This window comes from Brachyhypopomus gauderio, chromosome 15, assembly GCF_052324685.1.
Source record: "Brachyhypopomus gauderio isolate BG-103 chromosome 15, BGAUD_0.2, whole genome shotgun sequence".
Taxonomy (NCBI): domain Eukaryota; kingdom Metazoa; phylum Chordata; class Actinopteri; order Gymnotiformes; family Hypopomidae; genus Brachyhypopomus; species Brachyhypopomus gauderio.
The window spans coordinates 8,799,363-8,821,275 of NC_135225.1; the positions used below are offsets into that span (position 1 = coordinate 8,799,363).

General features: G+C 46.1%; 1 protein-coding gene across 1 annotated transcript in view; it reads left to right on the top strand.

Annotated features, from left to right (window-relative positions):
• The first annotated feature begins 923 nt into the window (after nucleotides 1-923).
• The window catches only part of ptk7b (protein tyrosine kinase 7b), a 59,925-nt gene continuing 38,935 nt past the window's right edge, over nucleotides 924-21,913 (top strand). The window contains exon 1 of the mRNA XM_076975184.1: nucleotides 924-1,418. Within this exon, the coding sequence (XP_076831299.1) occupies nucleotides 1,280-1,418 (139 nt within the window). The 5' untranslated portion in view covers nucleotides 924-1,279. The remainder of the gene's footprint in view (nucleotides 1,419-21,913) is intronic.

Below are 21,913 nucleotides of genomic sequence, written 5' to 3' on the forward strand. Positions count from 1 at the left end.
GCAGAATCTGATTACTTAGTATTTCAAATGAGGGACATTTTAGTTAGACATGTCTTAAGATCCTCAAGACTGGGTATTTGTTAGACCAACTGATCTACAGTTATAACCGACCATGTGAGTTTTGAATACTGGGACTTTTACATCATAAATAACAACTGAATTATATCCTATTTATAATAAATTAGCTAACTTTGCTTGAATGGTTACATTTTTATTACATGTAAAGTACTGTGTGAACCAGGTGGTCCATTTGCAGGCCTCCATTTTACTAAATCACAGCTGTTAGATTAAGTCTGTTATGGAAAACTCCCCTAGTGTTTAGAATAGTTTCATCAATGATCAGACAAAACTGCTCAGACTGTGGATTTCTGTGGCAGCCAGCCAGAACCAGTGAAGAGGCCTCCTTGACCCCAGTTTCACATTTTTCTCATGGTTTCTCTCTGAAGCACCTCTAAGAAAATGGGCTGTAGTGTTCCAGTGGGTTAGTCCAGAACACCGGCAGCTTCTTTCGCCCATGCTAGCGCAGCGCCTTGTTTTGTATTGTGATATGACCCTGAGATGGTCCAACATGGGCATCAACACCCAGAACACACCTGACCACACACTGTTCACACACTAGCGGGTCACCGTTTGGGTTTATTCTGTCCATTCACAGTAACATCAGCCGTAGAATGACTACATTACACCCTCTTAGCACACTGGATATCTTTAACAGTAAAAAAACAAACAGCCAACGTTTATGTATCACCCATAAGTTATATTAGATTACTTCGACGTGGGAAATAAGAATAGTAATCAAATGTGCCACACGCCTGTTTCCTCCGGCTGCCGGGGGGTCGCAGCATTGTGCTCGTTTTCATCAACTCCAGCGCCGAAACCGGAAGCTTGGCCAGGCGGAGACAGGGATCGGGTGGGTCGGGTGAGTCGGGGATAGAGGGAAGGGAGATGTTGCACACTAGTGCAGGACTACTGTGAGATCTGGACCGCACGGGTCAGTCTGAAGCGAGGGGCTGGGCCACAGCGGCGGGCCCGGGATTAACCACAGCAGAAGTACGCTCCACCGAACCCTGTTGTGTTTTCACCGGAATGGAGTCCAACTTGCGCTAGATTAGACTCCAACTCACTCCTGTTCCGGGAGTGTTGTCTAAGGTGGCACTCCGAGAAGAGGGTGTATTCGGTTCTGGTCTCGCACACGAGAGGTGTCGGTCCGTTTGACGCCGTTTCCACTCGGGTTTACCTGCCCGTTTCAGATCCTCCAGGTTACTCTCGGAAAACAGCCATGGACGTGTCGGCACGGACCGACGCACGTCGGCCAGAACCGAGCAAAAGGTCCACGAGCTTCTGCGATATAAGGAGATGGATTCATTTACCGAACCGAATAGGCACGTTTTTTGCAATCGCCATCTTCTGCACGGAAGGTAAGCTGGTGTCTCCACACACACACACACACGGGCTACAAGTTGTTGGAGTCTGCCATGACATCTTGGAGGAAGTAGGTTCGGCTGCTACACCTTCATCGGTACCTTCTCCACATAAGACCACCTCATCGCGTCAGACACTTAACGAAACCAAAAAGAAACTTTACACGATTTTAAACAGCACATCATAACGAATATCACCATATGGTGTAGACGTCTAAACACAAGCCCGGTCCATGAATGAAAGGTGATCATGTAAACGGTACCACGGCGTGTAGACATGTGTATTCCAGTTAATAGACGGGTGGCTTCAACTTTATTGAAGTTTAATGAGACAGAATCGAACAATTGTGTGTTGTCCAGTAAAATCAACGACATCTAAAAGAAAGGAAGTATTCTTGGCTTGCACTTAATGATTTCAAGCGTATACAACATACTCAAAGCCACGGACGTAATTTGGGGGGGGGGGGGCATGTCCCCCCCACTTTTTCAAAAGCCGGTTTTGGTCCCCCCCCCAGTTTTTACGGTTAAAACCAAATATTTAAATAGCGACGAATCCATGTCCCCCCCACTTTTGAAATCAAAATTACGTCCATGCTCAAAGCATCGGTTCGGTTCATGATTCACTCGCATCTGACCCAGACCCAATTGTGAGATCTTTAACTAACCCATATCAGGGTGGCGTTATGTAAGACCATATTAGTACATGTTGGGCTTCAGAGTGTTTATGGTACCAGGGCTGGAGTTCTGCCCTGTCTTGCTGAACATCCTTATATGAGTTGCAGTCATGCGTTACTGCGGCTGAGATAAGGTGTTCTGGTGCCATTCAAACCTTTTCCAAACAAAAGGTAAGACCTGCGATTCCTCACCGAGCGGAACCGGGAGCCTTCGTGTGTTACCCATGACGGTTCTGTCCTCCGCCGCTGTTTCGTGCCTTTACAAGTCTTTATACACCAGATGTGTGATGTATAATATGTGGGACTATCCAGATGTCCAGATAAGGGTCATTTAGATGTTTTTAACCACAGTATAGAAAGCCATAAAGAGTTTTTTTTTCATGTTTCCCGTGAATTGGACCTTTGTGTTTTGTAGCTCCATAGCTGTGCTGTTAATAAGTGTTTTCAAAATGTGTAAGGATGTGTTAAACTAGTGCGCATATAAAAGTTTTACTGTAGTCTGTCCTGTATAAAAAGTTCTCTCATTTGGTCTATTTCCTTAGGCACGTTTGGATGCAGTGAGCAGGGGATGTTACCCAGTTTATTAAAGATGAATGCATCCTCTGTGTGTTAGCATGGTTGCTCCTCTGTCAATACCATCCTCTAAGTAAAAGAACTAGGCGATTTTTATAGATCTGAAGTCCATCCTTCTATAAAATGGAATTTCCTGAGAATTAGAAGAGTATTGTTTCGAGATTAACTTTGTCTCATGTTAAGAATGTTTGTTTAAGTGTTTAAATGTAATAATTGTTAAGGACTTTGTCAGTATGTCAGTTGTGAGTGTAGACATCTGTATTAAGGCATGTTAAGTCTGTTGCCTTTTTAGTCTTAGAGAAAGGAAAAGAATTCTGCTTGGCTCTCTGTTGTCACTCAGCTGTTTCACATGAAAGGAACTCTTTTGATGGAACTTGAAATGCACCAGTTATTCATTCTGACCATCAGTCCGTTAAGGCTCCAGAATGTGTGCAGACCATCACCAATGAAATATTTACTCAGTACCTGGTTTTGCAGACGGGCCATTTAAGACGCTCAACTTTGCAACTTTGTCTCAATGTTTATGCCACTTGGAGCAGTCCATGACCTGCCTTCTTGAGAAGTGTGTTTAGTCTAATCAATGTCTAATTATTTTGTGCGTGCATATGTGTATATTTTGATGAACTTTTGAGTTCAAATCGGAAGCCACTGACGTATTTAAAATGTAATACTTCATGCTCACACACTATTTATCCCCCTCTCCCTCCCTCTTATGCCAGGACTGCCTTTGATCTCTTGGGTCTTAATGTTTGAAATTCTGCTTTTGAATTTCTGAGGCCGGTCAAAAACGTGGAGCCAGTAATGATCTGTATGCTATATAAGCGTGTTTCATAAGCGTTAAGTGTTTCGTAGATGTGTTTACATTTCCTGCCCAGTCAACAAGGATAAGAGCGATGTTCCTCTAGCCTCAGGAGGAGAGCGGGAGAGACCCACTTACCACAGCTGGCTCTCATCAAAAACCACATTTATGATGGCTGGATTTTTTTTCCACCCGTTCAGTTCCTCTGGCGTGATTAAAGGATCCGTGGAATAATCCAGAACATTCGGAACAGGTTGAGCATTTTAGTGAAATCAGCAAATGTACTATGTATTAAGAAATTGGGGGGGGGGGGGGGGTGAAGTCAGAAGTTTTTGTTTTTAGGGTCTGCCTCCCATCATCCCACATGGATGTGTTTAAATATGGCCTCCCCATGCTTCCTAGCCGGCATAATTCATCTTCAAGTATGGAGCCCATGGAGTCTATGTTGCAGAAAGGCAAGGCTCAAAGCCTCGGGGGTCACAAGTTCCTCCCTTTCCTGCTGCTCCAGAATCCCAAAGGTGTCGTCAGTCTTGTAGTAGCGCTGCGATTTCTGGGATTAGCAAGTGTTTGACGGCCATAAGTAGGATTTGGTTGCGGTGTGTGCTGGTCACTTGACTGGATCCTTAACATAGTAGAGTTCACAGGGCCCAGGAGCAGGGGCCCAGGAGCAGGGGCCCAGGAAAGGCTCCCACTCTCAGGAGTACATGGAGTGGATCAGAGTGTGAAGACCTACGCCCTGCTGTAGTCTGAGCTGGTAGTGTGGTCTGCAATGAGACCGGTGACTTGGTATGACAAAATATTTTCTCGTACTCTGATGCATGTCCAGGACAATGTACTTTCTGAGAGATTATGGGACCTCCTATGGTTTGCTTCGACCTTTAACCTTTACCTCTTCCAGACATGGAGACCCGTATTTCAGAATTCTTTTCATACAGCTTACACTCTACTGTATCTCCTTTAATCAGAGCTTGCAGCCAGCAGTTATTCATTTGTTATTCAGTCTGTTTACAGAAATACTCGCCACGTCATTCACTTTGTGGATGAGAAAATGTTCCAAAGTGCCTATAAGTCTTCTGTAAGCAATGCCTTGCAGCTCATGCAGGGATGTTTTGAGAGTGACCTGCAGATAAACGTGTGGTGAAAAGAAGAAGGATATAATGGTTCATCCATCTTCTCATGCACTTCACATACAAATTCTTGGGATGTCCCACATCAAAAGCCACCAGTCTCAGAGACAGAACCCAATACCACCAGTGCAGACGGCGTCATTAGACACTCCTACTGCCTCTGTCCTCTGGAGGCTTGTTGTGTAGCAGTGCAGCACGATAGCTCAAGGGCTCGAGGATTAGCGTCCGAGGTGCCCTGTTTCTACTGATGCACCGCTGAAGCGTTCTGACGGGCTCAACTGACGTGTCTCACTGGAACCCGACACGTGAACACGAACCAGTGCTTTGTTATGCCACCTTTGTGGTTACGCTTCCTGTGCCTTTGCGCTGGAAGAGCGGGTTCCCCTAGCTCCAAACACACAGACACAATGCAGCAGGAGCTTGGACACTGCTAAAAAAAACACACAGAACATTTTGAAAAGTAGCACCACTGTTCTGTGAGAGATCTGGATGGTATGTGGAATTAAAAAATTGCACCTGTTGGGAAAATCTTCTGCTTAAAAAAGTGTGTGTGTGTGTGTGTGTGTGTGTGTGTGAGAAAGCTGTCTCAAGATGTAAACCTGTTTTCCCTCAGCCATTAATCTATATGTATTCTGTACTTCAGGATACATACACTCCTTTAGAAAGGAATTTTGTTTGCACATTTACATGTATTCCATGACTTCTTACAGTCATGACTGTCTCTTATCAAAGTCGTCAATACCTTTTGTTTCTAAACAGTGAAAGCGCTTTGCCTCAAAATATCTTTATTCTGGTCAGGTAATGCTCCTGACTGTTCCTTGATCTCAGCTTCATTCAGCTTCATAACGAGTCATTTGTCCTAAAATTCTGGACTGCACCTTTAAAGCTACAGTATGGCTGTCTGTGCCAACATGAATGACTTTTTAAAGGTCTCGCTGGACGTGTTGAGAGCACCGAGCGTCTGACCCACAGCTGCGTGGGCCCAGTGTGACTCCTTCACTTCTCCCCCCTCCCTCAGCTCTGGGGCAGACATGTGAAACCTTTTACTATATTTGCACAAATGCCCTTAACACAATAATCCCTCTTTTTCCTCTTTTCCAAACATGGTGTTTTCCAGATTTCCTTGCAGAATGAGGGAAAGAGAGAGAGAGGAATTGACAGATTGTGGAGGTGTCTGCTTCCACAGGGGTTTTCCTGTGGCTTCTGACAGAGAAAAAATTTACTCTCCTTCCGTCCAGAGAAAAACCAGAATCTTTCAAATAAAAAAAAAGCTAAATGGAAAAATAAATGGCTCACAAAAATGTTATTTTTCTTTGTTATTTTATTTTTTCTCTTTTTGAGTTGCCAGTGTTTGTGACAGAGGTGTGTGTGTGTGTGTGTCATACACACACATGGGCACACACTGTCTCATTCTCTTCTGTTCACTTCACTCCTTGCAATATGATTTTTTAAATTTGACTAAATAGTGTATCATTTTAATTGGTGTAGATTAAATTGATTGAATGTGATTGGTTAATCCTGGTTGTCCTTCTCTCCCTCTGCTGGTATTTATGGCAGGAGGTGTGTATGTTGTTATTTAAGCCAATGCATGTATTTCTATTAGATAACAACTGTGTACTTTCTAGATGTAGCAGTACATCATGATTTCCATCTACATGTACAGCAGTCTGTGTGTGATTGCCAGTGTAAGATGCCTTTAATCCTTTAATCTTGTTCTCCATATCAGACACAGCAGTCTTGTGTTTAACTCTAACTGTACACAGTGTATTATGTTGTGGATGAATGTACACAGACAAGGACGAACACCAAATCTGTTAATTGTTAACTAATTTCCAAGTGCAAGGATGCGTCATGACATTCTAAAATACCATCACATCAGCATTGTGAGCCCTTGGATATGCCCCAGTGGGCAGGAACTGGTGTGAAGGCTCCAGACAGACCCAGCCCCATGCTGTCCAGTCCCCGCTCCAGGTGTGACTGGTGACAGGCCCGTGGTCCTCGCCTCCTCGTCCTGTCCCCGGGTGCGGCCTGCCTTGGCCTGCTCAAAGCGCACCAGAATCCCTAATCTGGCATAGTGGTGCGTGAGAGTTGTGATTTGGTGGGGGGGGGGGGGGGGGGGGGGGGTCTGTCTGGCATGCCGTTGCATAATCTTACTAATTAACACACACGCTGCCAAGGCTGAATGAGACTGGGCGCTAGGCAACAGGATGGTGGGAGGGCGTGGAACAGCCAAGCGTTCTGAGTGCCTTTATGCTCCGCCCTCTGTGCTCTCCTAGCTCTCTGATGGAGGAGAGAGAAGAGACACTGATGGAGCAGTATAGAGAGAGAGAGAGGTGCCTAGTATTGGTGAAGGGTATTCGTGTGTGTGTGTGTGTGTGTGTGTGATCGGTGTCCGTTTTAGCACTTAAATCCAAATTCTATTTTACATCATGAGTGATTAATTCCAGAAGTCCACCCACGAGCGAGGTGTTTCTGAAGATGAGCAGCTCCATCCCCTCCACCACTCCTGTGGGTTTGACAGCAGTCCAGCTGCAGCGGCACACGCTCCCGGGCCCAGGCCCGGTATGCCAGGCTGCCCGATCAGTCCTGCAGGACAGATTATTGTCCGTTCTGACTCCCATGACTTAGTAAAACCCTAGTTGGCTTTTTGTAAGTCCATCAGTGAAAACCTGATCGTTAATGTGTTGAACAACATTAAGATTTGGCAAATCCTTAACATTTTAACAACTTTGCCGAGTGCTATTAATGTGCCAGACAGCTGAAATTGCTTTGGGAGTTTGAGAGAGTTCCTTCCAGCAAAATAAATACCCTTGAGTTTGGCCCAGATTAGAGTGCAAATTACTGAAGACATACAAATTCTTTCTTCATGAAAGCGAAATGTTTTATCAACTATTTTCTGGCTTTGCTCTTCACCACATTCATTTATCTCTTTCCCACTATGTCACCCCACCTCCCCTCCTGCCCTCTCTCTCTCTCTCTCTCTCTCTCTCTCTCACTCACACACACACACACACACTCTTTCTCTCTCTCTCTCTCATTTGTGAGAATCCTTGAACATGTTGTGTTTTGCAGGGCCCACTGACCTGTGCACTTCTGTGTAATTAACTACAGTGATCTCTGTGGATTTCTCTGTAGAAGGCGGAGGCAGGTCCTCAGTATGCATGCGAGTATGTGTATGTACGCACATGTACACGTGTGGGTGTGTGTGTGTGTGTGTGTGTGTGTGTGTGTGTGTGTGTGTGTGTGCCCTGTTGAGCTCTATTCTTTGCTGTGACGGTGTTCAGCATGCACTGAATGTTCAATGCCATGTGTCAATGAGATGTAATTACAGAAGTGGGTGAATGTGCTACACACAAGCACATGATTTCTGCTGTTTTAATTGCTTTAATTAAGCATGCCAGACTTTTCAGACGACATGTTTCTCTCTGTTCTCTGCTGTGGGAGAGAGTCCTGTTCCCTCCATCCCACCTCGTTATTATCATTATTAGCACTTTCATCCTGACCTTCTGTCACTTTTCATGTATGCTCTACTTTTTCCTCATTCTGTTCATCGTTCAGTTACTATTATCTTTCCATGTGATCTGTGTCACAAGAAGACTCTTTTATACACTCTCATATTTGCAGTATTCAGTCTCTCCTTGTCTCAGACGTCACTGGACCAGTCAGCTGTCGTTCCTGTCGGGGGTTGAAGGTCATTTGCCTTTAGCATCATATTCCTGTTTACACATTGAGGCCAGGCTGTGGGTTCAGGCCCCGAGGCATGCTAGGAACCCTGATCCCTCCCGTAGAGCACTTCCTCCTCCCTGGTGGTGTTGGACCAGAGCGTGCTCTTCCTCCGCCCGTGCCCTTAGAGAACGCTGCCATGCGGGGGCCTGTGCTGATTAGCTCTGCTGGTGATGGACAGGCCTCTCCCTGTTGGAGCTGTTTTTATGGTGCTGACTGAACAATGATTCATGCGGTAACTGCGACCCGCTGGGGCAATAGTGACAATTCTGCCATAAATGGTGTGTGCGAAGGCCGTTGTACGCACAGGAACGGTTCTCAAGGTTGCGGGAGGCCGGGCTGGTGTGTGTGTGTGTGTGTGTGTGTGTGTGTGTGTGTGTGTGTGTGTGTGTGTGTGTGTGTGTGTGTGTGTGTGTGTGTGTGTGTGTGTGTGTGTGTGTGTGTGTGTGTGTGTGTGTGTGTGTGTGTGTGTGTGTGTGTGTATGTTTGTGTGTGGTGGTCCTGGAGAGGATCTCTTGCAGATGTGAAGCTGGTATTTTGGTGTTCAGCAGATGGGTCTATTGTGGTGGAGCTCTCCAGGGGTTGGAACTGGCTCGTCTTCTGGTGACGAGCTCTCCTACAGCTTATGGGTACCGCATGTGCGATTTAAACTCAAACCAGTATGTGTGTAATGTGTGTGTGTTTGTGCGTGTTTGTTTTAAGAAAGTGTATTTGTGTGTATATGTTGTGCAGTTTTGCTGCTGGGTCTGTGTGTGTTTCAGGCGCACACAGAAACAGGCACTGAGTGCCGGCTACATGCCATATTGGGGTTGGAAGTGGGTCAGGATGGAAACCTGGAGCCAAACATCCCCCCCAAACCGAGATGGGTCTTCACCGTCCATCGCTTTGACATTATGAGGAATTCCCCCATTACACCAAAGTGCAACTTAAGCACACCACACCTAGTAAATAATATATACCAGCATTCTTTGCCTGTCAGACGTTTTGTTAAATGCTCCATGCATACCTGAAGAATAATCATTTTCCGTTTTCTATCGCAGTTCCATCAGCTGATTTATAATTAAACATTACATCATTGTCTGCAATAAGCAACAAACTGAATATGGCGACAGCGGTTTGTTGAGTGGTGTTGATTAGATTACAGCTTTTGATCTTTTGGGGCTCCTTTTGACCTAAGTCCTCTGATTGGGGTGTTTTTGTGGTGTGACCTCAGCCCAGCTCCTGTGTCGGAGGGAGGGGGTTCTGGCAGCAGTACTTACTGAGATCGCCATACTACCTCCTGTCTCACTCCACTCGGCCTGGGCCAGAGAAAGAAGAGTGAAACAGAATACCCTACCTTTCCAGCTCATTTCTCTCTCTCTCTCTCTCTCTCTCTCTCTCTTTCCTTTTCCTTCCCCCTGTCTCCTGTGTTTTTCCTCTTTCCTCTCTTTCCCTTCTCTTCCCCTCTCACTCCATTCAAAGGTGAAGAATGTCCCTGCCAACAGGCTCTTTTTTTCTTTCCTTTCCGTCTTCCTTTCCTGGGCTTTGAAGAGCAGGACGGGGTGAGGAGCTCTGAAGGAGAGACCATACGGTGTTCTCTGGGCGCAGGACAGCACTCTCCTCCTTTGATGTCTCTGTCTGGAGCTGTTTGGAAAGCTGGCGCTAGTGCTCTGTCTCTGCTCAGGGATCTTGACATTGTGCCATGCGAAACACACACACACCCAGCGTACATTAAGCTCGGGGTGACTGGAGCGTCATGTGTGTGTGTGTGTGTGTGTGTGTGTGTGTGTGTGTGTGTGTGTGTGTGTGTTTAGTGATCTGTGCGGGCAGCTGTGTAAGAATGCCTGTGGATGCTTCTGTGCACTCTTGCATTTTGTTTGCATCAGATGCTGAAGTCAGCGATGTGATCAAATGTTTATTTGCTTTACTTTTACATCTTTACGATTGCTGGGAAGTGAAATTCCATCAATTTCCGGACGCACTTCCCTTCCGGACGCACGTACCATTCCGATAATGAGTGTAAAATATTGTGCACTGTTGGAGGAAAGGAGGCAGGGTTTATTGTATTTAATCTGGACTGGATTAAATAAACTTGGAGTGGTGCTAAGTAGTGTAGTGCCTGCAGCAGGTAATCTGAGGGTCTGGTTGGCTTTTCCATTCGAGTCGTGACGTGACTCCCTGATGCCTTCAGGGCTCTACAGACTCTTTCTCTGACCTCAGCAGGTGGTGTCCAGGAAATTCGAGCGAGTGGAGGGTCAGGGCCAAATCGTCCCTGTACTGGTGTAGGTAGAAGCCCCGTTGCCTTACAAAAGAAATGTATGTGTCGTGTCCAGATGGTCTCCAACAGGCTTTAACCACATGTTGGGTCACAACACAAACACAGTGTTTGATGCTACCTCTGCCAGCCCTGGGATCGACTGCTTTTGAATGAAAGCAGAATAATCCATACGGAGAATCCTGGGTAAGCACACGTGCTCCTGGCGACCGGGGTGCTTGGATACTAGAGCCAAAATGCGGTAATTCTCCATACCATGACAAAACCAACGACCGTGACAAGTAAGAGGTGTTCTCCATCAAACCTCATGTACATACGCATTTGCCTGTAAGTCACTTCTGGCGTTCCAGCGTGTTCTGTACCAACGGTTCGCTTTGCTGAGCCCCATTTTAGCTGCGCTGGTGAGCGCTACCTCTGTGCACATGACGCCATGGCGGCTCTTTGTGCGGGCGGCGGTTTGAACCTCAGCACCCCGCTGTGTCGCAGGCACCCAGCTTGCCTTCATCCGGCGGGGGCCGCGGGGCAGGCGGTCGCCCCGGACGGGCGAGCCGCGCTCAGATCTGCCCGAGGTGCCACGCCGCTTTTATCTCTCCGCCTGGAGCCAGATGGAGCCGTTGCAGGATGTTTGATTGGGGTCGCAGCTTTATAGCCGTCTCTCCGTGTGGGACCTGTGGGGAAGAACCTGCCCCCGGTCTTCCTACACCGCAGCTGCGTGTGGGAGGGTCTTCTAGCTGTTGGTAAGGGTTTGCTTAAATGAGAAAAGGATGTCATGGATGCAAAAAAGATGTCATGGAGAAGAGTACACTTCTTGTTAGCTTATACGATCGTGCCAAAAAGAAAACGTTTTTGCAGAGAAGTTGGCCTTGTACTCAATGCCTGTACATCTGAAATACATTTTTACTGCATTATCTTATTAGGGCACAACGACTGGCTCAAACTCACAATCCTAATCTGATTAAAGTATACCTCAGAATACGATTCTGCCTTTTTATTGTCAAAAGTCTGCATAAATAAAAGAAAATGGCAAGGAAAAGTAGATCCTATATATGGGTCCAGTATATAGTCTATACTGAGTGCTCTCTCCAGAATTCCCAGTATGCATCACATTTGTGCTCAGAGTGTGCTGGGATCCTCACACGTATGCTGAGGTAACTTGCTGAGGTCATTTAGAGCCACATGGCTACACCTCTGTTTCTTCTGCAAGTTTCCGCCATGTTTCTTGTCGGCATGGCACAAGCGTGATGTGATGATTCAGTTGAGGGATTTCTGTGCTATTCATTTGGCACCATGAAATTACTCTCCCCACAATCTCTATTGTTGTGTAAAAACTAATTTTTCATGTTGTAACCATATACCTATGCTCGAAATTCGATTCTTTTCTCTCGGGAGAGAAAGTTTGAAAGGTCTTGGCTCTGTCAAGCGTCCTACTACAAATCTAGAACATGGTTATTGTTGCCTTTATGTTCTTCTGACTTCTGTGGTGTGAGCAGAAATAAAACATGACTTCAAAGGAACACATCTCTACCTGAATAATAATGTTCTGTTGATCTCGACTGCAATAACAGCTGTTATAAAGTTGACTGCAAAAAAAGACACTTAAAATGGAATAATCTTCTTGTGCTTTATGCAAAACAGTGATCATCTGTGCTCAAACAGAAGCATAATCACCAGCACATTCCTGTTTTCATTCCGTCCTAAACAAGGGGTGTAGTTTGTCACCTGTATTTTTCTATATCTGTCTGGTCACTATGGCAAACTAATGATTTTATGTAACATAAATTGCCCCTGAAGTCTTCACATTCATTAGTATCGTAATGGCTGAAGTGAGGAGGTCGAGATTGGTTGGAAAATCGGTTGTGGCCCGGAAGCGTGTGTGTAGTAACGGCAGCAGGCTGAGAGCTCTTCCCTGCGAAACACGGTCGCTCTTCTCCAAATAAACACGCACTGTGTCTCCGCCTCCCCACCGCCACACGGCTCCGGTCACCATGTTTGTTTGAGCCTGTGAGTTGCTGCTCTGTCTGTGCTTCCTCTGTTTTACTCTCTCTTTTATGACTTTGGGCTGAATGAGATGGTGACGGAGGGTTTCCCCAGGTCAGCGCTAGCATGGGCGGTCGGCGCTTCGGAAGCTGAGCTGCTGTTTGCGTCTGATCTGGGAACTGACTGGGCTTTCCTGCTGCTTCCTTATGAAACATTCATGTAGGGGGAGCCAGGTCAGTTAGGTCAATCCCAACAAGGGTGGTCTCACTCTGCCTGTCACTCTCTCTGTCTCTTTCCTCCCTCCCTCCCTCTCTTATGTCTGTCTCTGTCTCTCTCCCCCCCCCCCCCCCTCCATTCTCTCTGTTTGGTTACTGAGGAGGTTTGTTCACCTTCTGAGGCCATTTAAAGCAGTTAATGGGTGAGTATATTAGTTCTCACCTTGTTGTCAAGCTCTTGCTTCTCCATTCTTTCACTTGGCTTCTAGCAATTCATGAGAATCCATCATAATCAGTTTGGTAAAGTTAAACCTGTGGGATCTAAGCCTTGATCCTCTTATCCTCAGAGCTCAACTTCTTCCAGGTGAGAGGTCACAGCAGGGAGAGTGCACTAGATCTCATATCTTTTTAAAGCTTCATGGCGTTACTAGCAGGAATGACTTTGGCCAGAGGACTAAGCCCAGTCCTGTCCTTACACTGTCTCATTATCTCATCATGCGTGTCATGTCACAGGAAACAGGAGACACGCTGCTGCTGTGCTGTGTTACAAGAGACAAGAAGCACAAACAAAGCAACGGCGGCCATGTTCTTTACTTTGTCTGTTTGTGCAGCGTTTGCAATCCGTTGATGGAGCCTTACGAAATGCTCTTTGGCTTGGCTGTGGTGGCTTTCTGAGGGTTTTTTTAAATAAATTAAAAGCAGATGTGAACATGGAGTGTGTTGTGCTCTTTCTTTGTCTTTTTCTCATCTTCATCTTCTGCCTCTCTGCCTGTTTATGCCTCTCTTTGTCTTGGTCTGCCTCAAACTGCCTTTTCCTGCCTCTCTGTCTTGCCCTACCTCTCTCTCTCTCTACCTCATTGTCTCTGTCTACCTCACTGTGTCTCTCTACCTTACTGTCTCTCTACCTCATTGTCTCTCTGTCTCTCTCTACCTCATTGTCTCTCTGTCTCTTTGTGTGTCTGTGCTTCTCTTTGTCTTACTGTCTTGCACTGCTACACTCTGCATCTCTTTCTTAATGAATACTGTATGATACATTTGGAAACTGTCTGTTTGAGTCAAGCTATTATGCAAACAGGCAAATATCAAACTCTATGGATCAATTTTGTTTATGGCTTGAGTTTTATATTTGTCTCTAATTTGTCTTAGTGGTTTATATGTGTATGTTCTATTGTTCCATTAATTATTCTATGTAACACACACCAGTGGAGATGAGGCATTGTGTCAAAGAAAGCGGTTAGTGAATATCCCAGTCTCTCTATTAATACTGTAGGTGTGGGTCTGATTGTGTGTGTTTGTGAGTGTTTTTGTCTGTGTGTGTGTGTAGCTGCAGGTGTTGGCAGGGCAACTTTAATTATCTGACTGGTCTCACCTTGCGCAGTGTGAATGAAACCTTCAGTTTTCACTTTCCTGACATCTCTCTGCTGAACCTCCACCAGTGGATTTGGCATGTCATCATACAGTATCCCCCCCCCCCCCCCCCCCCCCACACCCTCCTCTACCTCCTCTCCTGTCTCTCTCCTTCCGTTCACCACATGGCACTGTGCATCTGTAGTTTGCCTGCGTGTCTCATCACCCAGCATGTTTATTCATTATTCGTTGAGTCTGATGATCCTAGTCCAGAAATACCCTCACAGGCCCTCGGGCAGATCTTGAAGAGGATGTGTTTTACTGCTACGCTTTAGAGTTTATAACTACTTACGGACCTGTGGCCAGTGGTTTAGGATAGGAACACTGATTTTTAAGTCCTTTTTGAAAATGAATTTTATGTATTTGTTACAACTTTAAACTCAAATCTTAATTTACTTAATTTAACTTAAGTTACTCCTTATAAATATTATATTAGTTACTCCTGTTTTTGTTCGTGCCTGAAGGTATAAAGGGACAGACTCTAAAGACACTATTGATGTCAGTTGGCCATTTAGCATGATGGCCTCTACAATCTTTCTAAAGTCGGCTCTCTCTGATTGGCCACGTTACCTTACCACAGTGGTCCAAGAGTCTGGCACTGTGCTCTACACTCTCTGTCACTCACGTGTGATTGCTTGGCATCGAAGTGTGGTGGTTGCTGTTGGCGTCAACAGCTGCTGTGCCGTCCCAGTAGAGTGGCACAGGGTCAGGGCCTCAACTACACACTTCAGCCCTCGGCAAAGGCCATTGGTCAGAAACCGCATTGGAAACAGGGAGAGGATCCGGCTGTCAGGGAAGTGTCTGTGCCGTGCATACGCGTGCGCGCGCGCGCGCGTGTGTGTGTGTGTGTGTGTGTGTGTGTGTGTGTGTGTGTGTGTGTGTGTGTGTGTGTGTGTGTGTGTGCGCGCGCATATTAAGTTGTTGTCTCCTGTGTGGAATATGTCAGGCTGTGTTGGAGGATTTCTGTCCTTTTCTGTCCATTTGGGTGCTGTTCCTGAGCTGGAGGGCTCTCGGTTCACTGGGCACACACCTGCTCTGTCCAGCCTGTCTTACCTGCACACACGGAGCTTGCTGGCTTCGCCACAGAATGTGCCAGTGTGCCAAGGCCACACTCTGACTGCCTTTGCTTACCCTCCACCAGTGCGCACATAAGCCCCATGAGCTTGAAGAATTTGACCCCCCCTTCCCCCTCCCAATCCACAAACACACACTCCCAGCTGATTATCTTCTGAATTCCTCTTCTAAACAAGGTCACTGTTTTGTGATGGGCCTAATAGTGATATTCTAAATTATATTCTATATAATGAATGGCGACGAAGCCCTTTGGCGCTAAAGTCCTGTATGGCAGTCGACATGCCCAGAGTCTGTTGCATTCACATTCATCTCCCCACCTAGGGCAGAACATTCCATTCCACACGTGGAGCGCTTTAATCTGCGCGAAGGCGAGCAGCGTCCGTCGTTGGCGCGTGACACGCCTGCGTCTGCATTTTGATGAACTGCACTGCTACCGCAGGGGCTTCTGGGAGGGCCACCCACTTCTTTCTGAAGCTGCTGCGTGTGTCGTCTGTGTACAGGCTGACCTTACAGATACAGAACCGTACAGGTAAACACGCTTATGCTTTAGAACTAGACAACATGAGCAAACACACACACATGCTTATTAGATACGGTCGTATTGAACGTGTCTTCATAGTGTCCTTATAGATGGGACAGTTGATAATTGAAAAGAAGTATGTAAATACTCGCGTTTATACTGATGAATTTTCATAAGGGCATTTGCATATAAATATTTACATAGTTTATAACAATTTAGAAAACTTAAAAAAAAGTTAAAAACAAAAGCAATGACAGCACCTGTCCAGATGTCAGTTTTCCCAGAAGAATTCCCCTGCAAAGCTAAGACCGAGGGAGAGAGCTACTCTGGTACTACAACCATCTGATGGGGTTCTTTATGCTGAAGTGGATTTAAGCAAGCCAGGTTAAGAGATTAAACAGAGGCCCAATACCCACCTACTGCCTTGCACCAGAGTGGAAAGCCCTGCAGTTAAGTTGAGGAATCAGGTTTGATGTAAGTCTGGACTTAACAGATGTTGACTGAAATGTGTTTCTCATAGTGCAGTTTTGTCAATGACTCTAAAGGAATGCAATCTCAATGCTGGACATCCCTGGATGAGCTTTGGATCATTGACTCAGAGCTGTTTGTGTTGCTGACTCTCTCCTGACTCCCTGCCTGGCTCAGATGGACCTTCTTGTCTTAATGGTTCCTTCCCTTCTGATATGGAGCCATCAGATGAGCTCCTGGGGGTCTGAATGTTGAGCTCATGTGGTCTCTTCAGGGTCTGATTCACTTCACTGGAAAGCTGTAGCAGCTGCTAGCTAGACAACCACATATTCATCTGAGCACTTCCTGTGTGAGACATGTGGTTTCCCTCATTGGTGAGGTTTGTCTGTGGAAGGATAAAGGAAGGTCTTAGCACTGTATTAAAGAATGTGTGGTTTTTGGTGAGCCAAGCGGTCTTTAGGTGAGGAAGGCCTCACCTTAACCGCCTTTACTGACCAAACCACACTATCTTTTCCAAAATGTTTGTACGATGTTATTTTGTGTTTGTTTTTAAAGTTCGGTTTCAGAAATACTGAATTTTACTGAAAAAGATATTTACCAGTAAGGAAACTGCTGGAATGTGGGCAGGTTTAGAAGTGGCTAAGGGTTCAGGTTAGCTTCAGGGTGGTTTACAGGGACCCCAGGGCTGCTTAGTAGTGCTTGACTCGGGGCAATTGAATATTACATTAGATATTAATCAAAGAGAAATTCACACAGTACACTGAGTGAGGTTAGTAAAGTTGTCTACTCATTCACTTTCTAATTCCCGTCTTGCAGCACAGGAAGAGTCTCTTGCTGAGTCGGTGTGTGAGGAGCATGTCTCTGGTACCCTGCTCCCCAGGCCTGCTTCAGGACTTAAGCACAGTACCACTTACTTCACAATTGTGGCTGTGATGTACATACTAATAAGATAATGAGTGGCCATTTTGTCAGTCATGCAGTTCGGTTTGGAGTCCCATGAATGGATGTCTTTCATTGGGTGGATTAAGAGGGGATGGGAGGATGTGCAGAAACTTCTAGACTCTTGACTTTACTTTAACCTGCTAAGCACTTCGTCTGCCAATCCAAAAGGCAAAGCCTTCATTTCCCACGAGCCTCACCTGCACGAGTGACTGAACAGGAAGTAATTAGAGCTGATTATTTGCTGCTGTGAGTAGGGCTGCCTGAGCTGGTTGCTCTCCACAGGTCTTTGTGTGTACGGACTGATGTAGGCATTATGTGGCAGAGGTATCCTGATCAAAGTCCTGAGCTTTACTAATGAACCACTTCCTGAGTGACCACTGCCACTCTACCTGGTAAAGAAAACCGCTCCATGGGCTTTCGTAGAGCAGGAGGCATTTTTACTGTTTGCTGTGAAAGATTCATTCTTGATTTCTTAGCTAGTATAAACGTAATGGTCATTGGTTGCTCGTGTTGTGTCTTGGTTTATTCATGACATATATAAGGTATTATACAGTCAGTATTTATTTTTAGCAGTTAGTTATTGTCTTGTGAATAAATTTTAATAAACAGTTAATTAGATGCTGTGTGTTTGTAGAACATGACTGTAGTTGACTTGCTGGAAACCAGGTCTTTGGATATTTAACGGTGTTGATCATATACAGTAGATTTGACTGGGTAACACTTGTGTATCACACTATATGATCAAAGTTGTCTCCAGTTTGTAATACTTTGCTCGATAGGTCACTAGAAGGCCAACAGATGAGACGGCTGTTCAGTTATCCATCCGACCCTCAGAGCACACGTTCTTCACCTCTTTCCTTGAAGGGACGTCTCTCCCTATCTGTCTGGCATGTGGGAGTAATGTCGACGCGACTCTGACGGTTCCTCTTAATTAAGTCCAGCGCTATGAATGCACATCTCTCTTCTCCTCTCATGGCTCGGTTCCCGGGGTAAACCCCCGGCTTCGCCTCCCTTCCTTTGTGGAAATGAGATTATACAGTCTGAATAGGAGACGAGGCAGAGGAGAATCTCACAGAAAACACACAGGTTCACACACAGGTTCAGAAGCCGTCTAAGGTGTTCTTGGCTTCTGTCTGTGCGGAGCTGAGCGGATTCTATCCGCTCCACTGAGGAGGCAGTCAATCCTGGCCCACGGTGGGGCTGTCACCCTATTACCGCAGGACTGTCACTGAGGCATGAACCTGCCGGAGAAGACGTCGCTGCCTTCTAAGATATTCAGGTTGCTCAAATGGTTCACCACTGGTGTTTTCATGAATGTAAACAAAGTGGTGTATACCAGAGAATGCTTCCACGGTTGGGTGAGCTGAATGAAAATGGTAGCTTGTTATATTGTTTATATCGAGGACAGGTCACTTATACTGTGCCATATTTTTTCAGAGCTTCTTATTTATTCTTTGGGGCAGCCTCTTCAGGAAATCAGAATGGTAACCACAAAATTTCAATTCATTCTACACCTTCAATGGAAGTCTTTTTGATCTCTACACCAAGCCACACTTTACCAAGTGTTTTTCTTTGAGTTAGGCTTTGAGTTAGGCTTTGAATCATCTCTTGGAGCTCAGCAATCCTTCTGTCTGCCATACACCAGCTGGAGATGAGTGCAAACAGCCTGCTGAAATGCGCAGAGAAGTTGTCTATTCCCCCGTGCTGGGTCTCTGGAAGGACACTGGATCTGAGCGGAGAGGATAGCAGGGCAGTAAATTGGGGGTGGGGGTAAGTGGGTGATGGGGAAGCTCGCGTGACTCCACCAGCCGTGCTGCGGATCAGTCATCCGTGTGGCGATTACGCTCGTGCTCACTCGGGCAGAACGTGCACATTCATACGATGACTTTGGAGGGCACGCAGCCTCATGAAACGACATCTCTCTCCGTCTGCCTTTTCACCCCTCATCCACAACGGAGGTTAGGGTGTCACTGTTGGAGAAACGATCCCCGATTCCGCAGGTTAGGAAGCACATACGACACCCATGAGTGCTTCACACACGCGGTACACTCCCCCACATACTGATGTCTGATGATCTGATCCCCCTTTCCCACAGACAGGCAGGCAGTGTCTGTGTGATGCCAGAGGAGTTCAAAAGTTCTTCTAAGTTCTTCAAAAGTGCTTCTAAGAAACCAGAGCATGTCTATTCCAGTGCCAATCACAAACCAAACAGTATATGTCTATTCCAGTGCCAATCACATACCCATCATTTGTACATCTTGGGGAAAAAAATGTTTAATAAGCTACTGAATGAGTTAGTATCCTTTCATTACTCATGTGGTATTATCATTTATTGTTGGGTTATGCAGCCAAGTATCCAAGCTTGTCAGACTCTGTAACTTAACACTTCCATTATTATATGGAAACCAAAATGAATGAAAATGTAAAAAGAATTCTCCACATCTACTATTTGTCACACTCTCCGGTTCTCTCTCTCTCTCTCTCTCTCTCTCTCTCTCTCTCTCCTCCCTCTCTCTCTCCTCCCTCTCTCTCTCTTCTCCCTCTGTGCCGAGGCTCCATGCTGAGGAACTTGTGGCTTAATTCTCCATGCCTAATCCCATCTTTCTCCTGGTTCTGCTCTGCAGACCTGACCCATGCCTGAGTCCTGCATGGTGGTGTTGGGCCAGCCCGAACAGCTGCCGCTGGGATCTGGTGATTGTTGGGCTCCCTCCACCCTCCCTCCACCCTCCCTCCACCCTCCACCCTTCAAGCCTCCTGCTGTAATTGAAACATCAGCTGCTAAAGGCGTGTGGGGTTCACTAGCTCTGGCCTGGTGTAGTTGCGCTGTGAGTGCCTTCAGATAGCTGCGCAGCACACGTGAACCTCCTCACACTCTCTGCTAATTCCCTTCTGAAATGGCCAGACACTAATGAGCTTCCGCACGTTCAGCCGTGATGTCTTATTCATTTGCATTGAAGTTCTTCCTCTGTAAAGCAGCAGTTTGAAGCTGCAGTGTGTCACATGACTGCACTTCAGTTCCCACATCTCTTGGTTTCTCTTTCTTTCTTCTCCTTACGTCTCTTATTCCCTCCTCTTGTGACCTCTCCTGTGTCCTTACAGGCATGTCATGGTCCTTGAAGGCATTTGCCTGCAGACTCCTGTCCTGCACTGCAGACTGTGTGCAGTGCATAATTGTGCTGCTTCTGGTCTTCCAGTGTCCTGGATCATATCGCTCCTACCTGTGGAAACACTGCTGATGAGTGTTCGTTTGATTCACAAATAAGATGGTACACACTACAGATATATTTATGACTATTGTCAAAACAATTTATGAAGGTGGTTCAAAAGGGAACCATAGGGTTTGCCTCTCATGGTATTTTAAGGTGTCTTTTGGTATTCCTGTCTTTTCAGCTGATAGTGGCTGTAATGAGTGTCCAGAACCTGCTGTGTGTATTTATATTAATATCTCTCAGTGGTGACCAGGCTGGCAGGGTTAAGAGACTGGCTCTGGTTGCAGTGGGCCTTCGTAGCGCCCCCTGCTGTTTGGGAATGTGCTACTTTAGTATGGCACCCTGTGAATGGCCACCTTTGTCGTTCGTGCTCTACACTGTTGGCTCAGGAATCTTGGAACAGGTTCAGGAACTCGGTGGATTCAGGAGATTAGTGGAGCATGGCAGGACCCCTGTTAACTGACACCCTGTCCTCCCTCTCTCTCCCTCACACACACACACACACACACACACACACACACACACACACACCTCACAGGCTCCCTGCCATGGTTTGAAGGCATCACACTCTTCGCCTTCACCATTTTAGTATCCCTTTCGCTCTTTTCCTGTCATTCTCTAACCCTTTCTTTTCCGCTCCTTTACTCTTTCCCCCTCTCCTATCTCACTCTTTCTTTTTCCCCTCATAGTGTTGCAGATAGAGTCTGAGTAACTTCTCACTAAATGTTATTTGCCTAAATAAGTTGTACTGATTCTAGTATGTGTGTGTGCGCGCATGCGTGGGTGTGTGCACACAAATATTACGCTGTATTTTGATCGTTCCTTGCGATGTTGAGATCGCTAGCTAATAAGGCACGAGTAGCTAGCAGCCACAGAGCACTGGGGAAGTGCATCGGCTGATGGGCCTCAGGGTTTGAGGCACTCGAGTGGAATATACGCTTCAGTGCCAGTTTGGAGAGCATCCTGGAGAACATCTTAGTCCTGGAACCTTTTAGGCTGCTGGAGGCGTATGGGGAACATGCTTCTCTTCTTCCTCGATGGCCTGCTGGTTAAAACGCTTAGCTTGCTGTATTGCGTTGGACATACTGACTCTTTTATAATGCCATAAATCTTAAAGAGCACAATGCATCCTCAATGGATGGCTATTTGTCCCCATCAAGACTGACTGGTTCTAATTAGAGGGTGTGCATGTTTTGCATGGGTGTCTGTGGGTATGTGTGCAGTGTGTGCACTGTTAAGTGTCACCGGACATGCTCAGATGAACAGATGGAAAGATCAAATGCCCAGAGAATGGGGGGCGGGGTGAAGAAAGCCGGGTCTCATCTTACCGGGAGTGGAGAACAGTTGGTCACGCAGGATTTACTCCCTGCAGATTTATTTCCCACAAAATGAACACTTGTTTATTTTTCAGTAGTAAAGGACGATTAAGTGTATCTACAAGTATTTGATTTCCAGACTCCTGTTATTAGAGACTAGTGCGCTTGGTGACGGCCACTTTTAAAGCGGCGTCCTGTTGATATAACCTACACC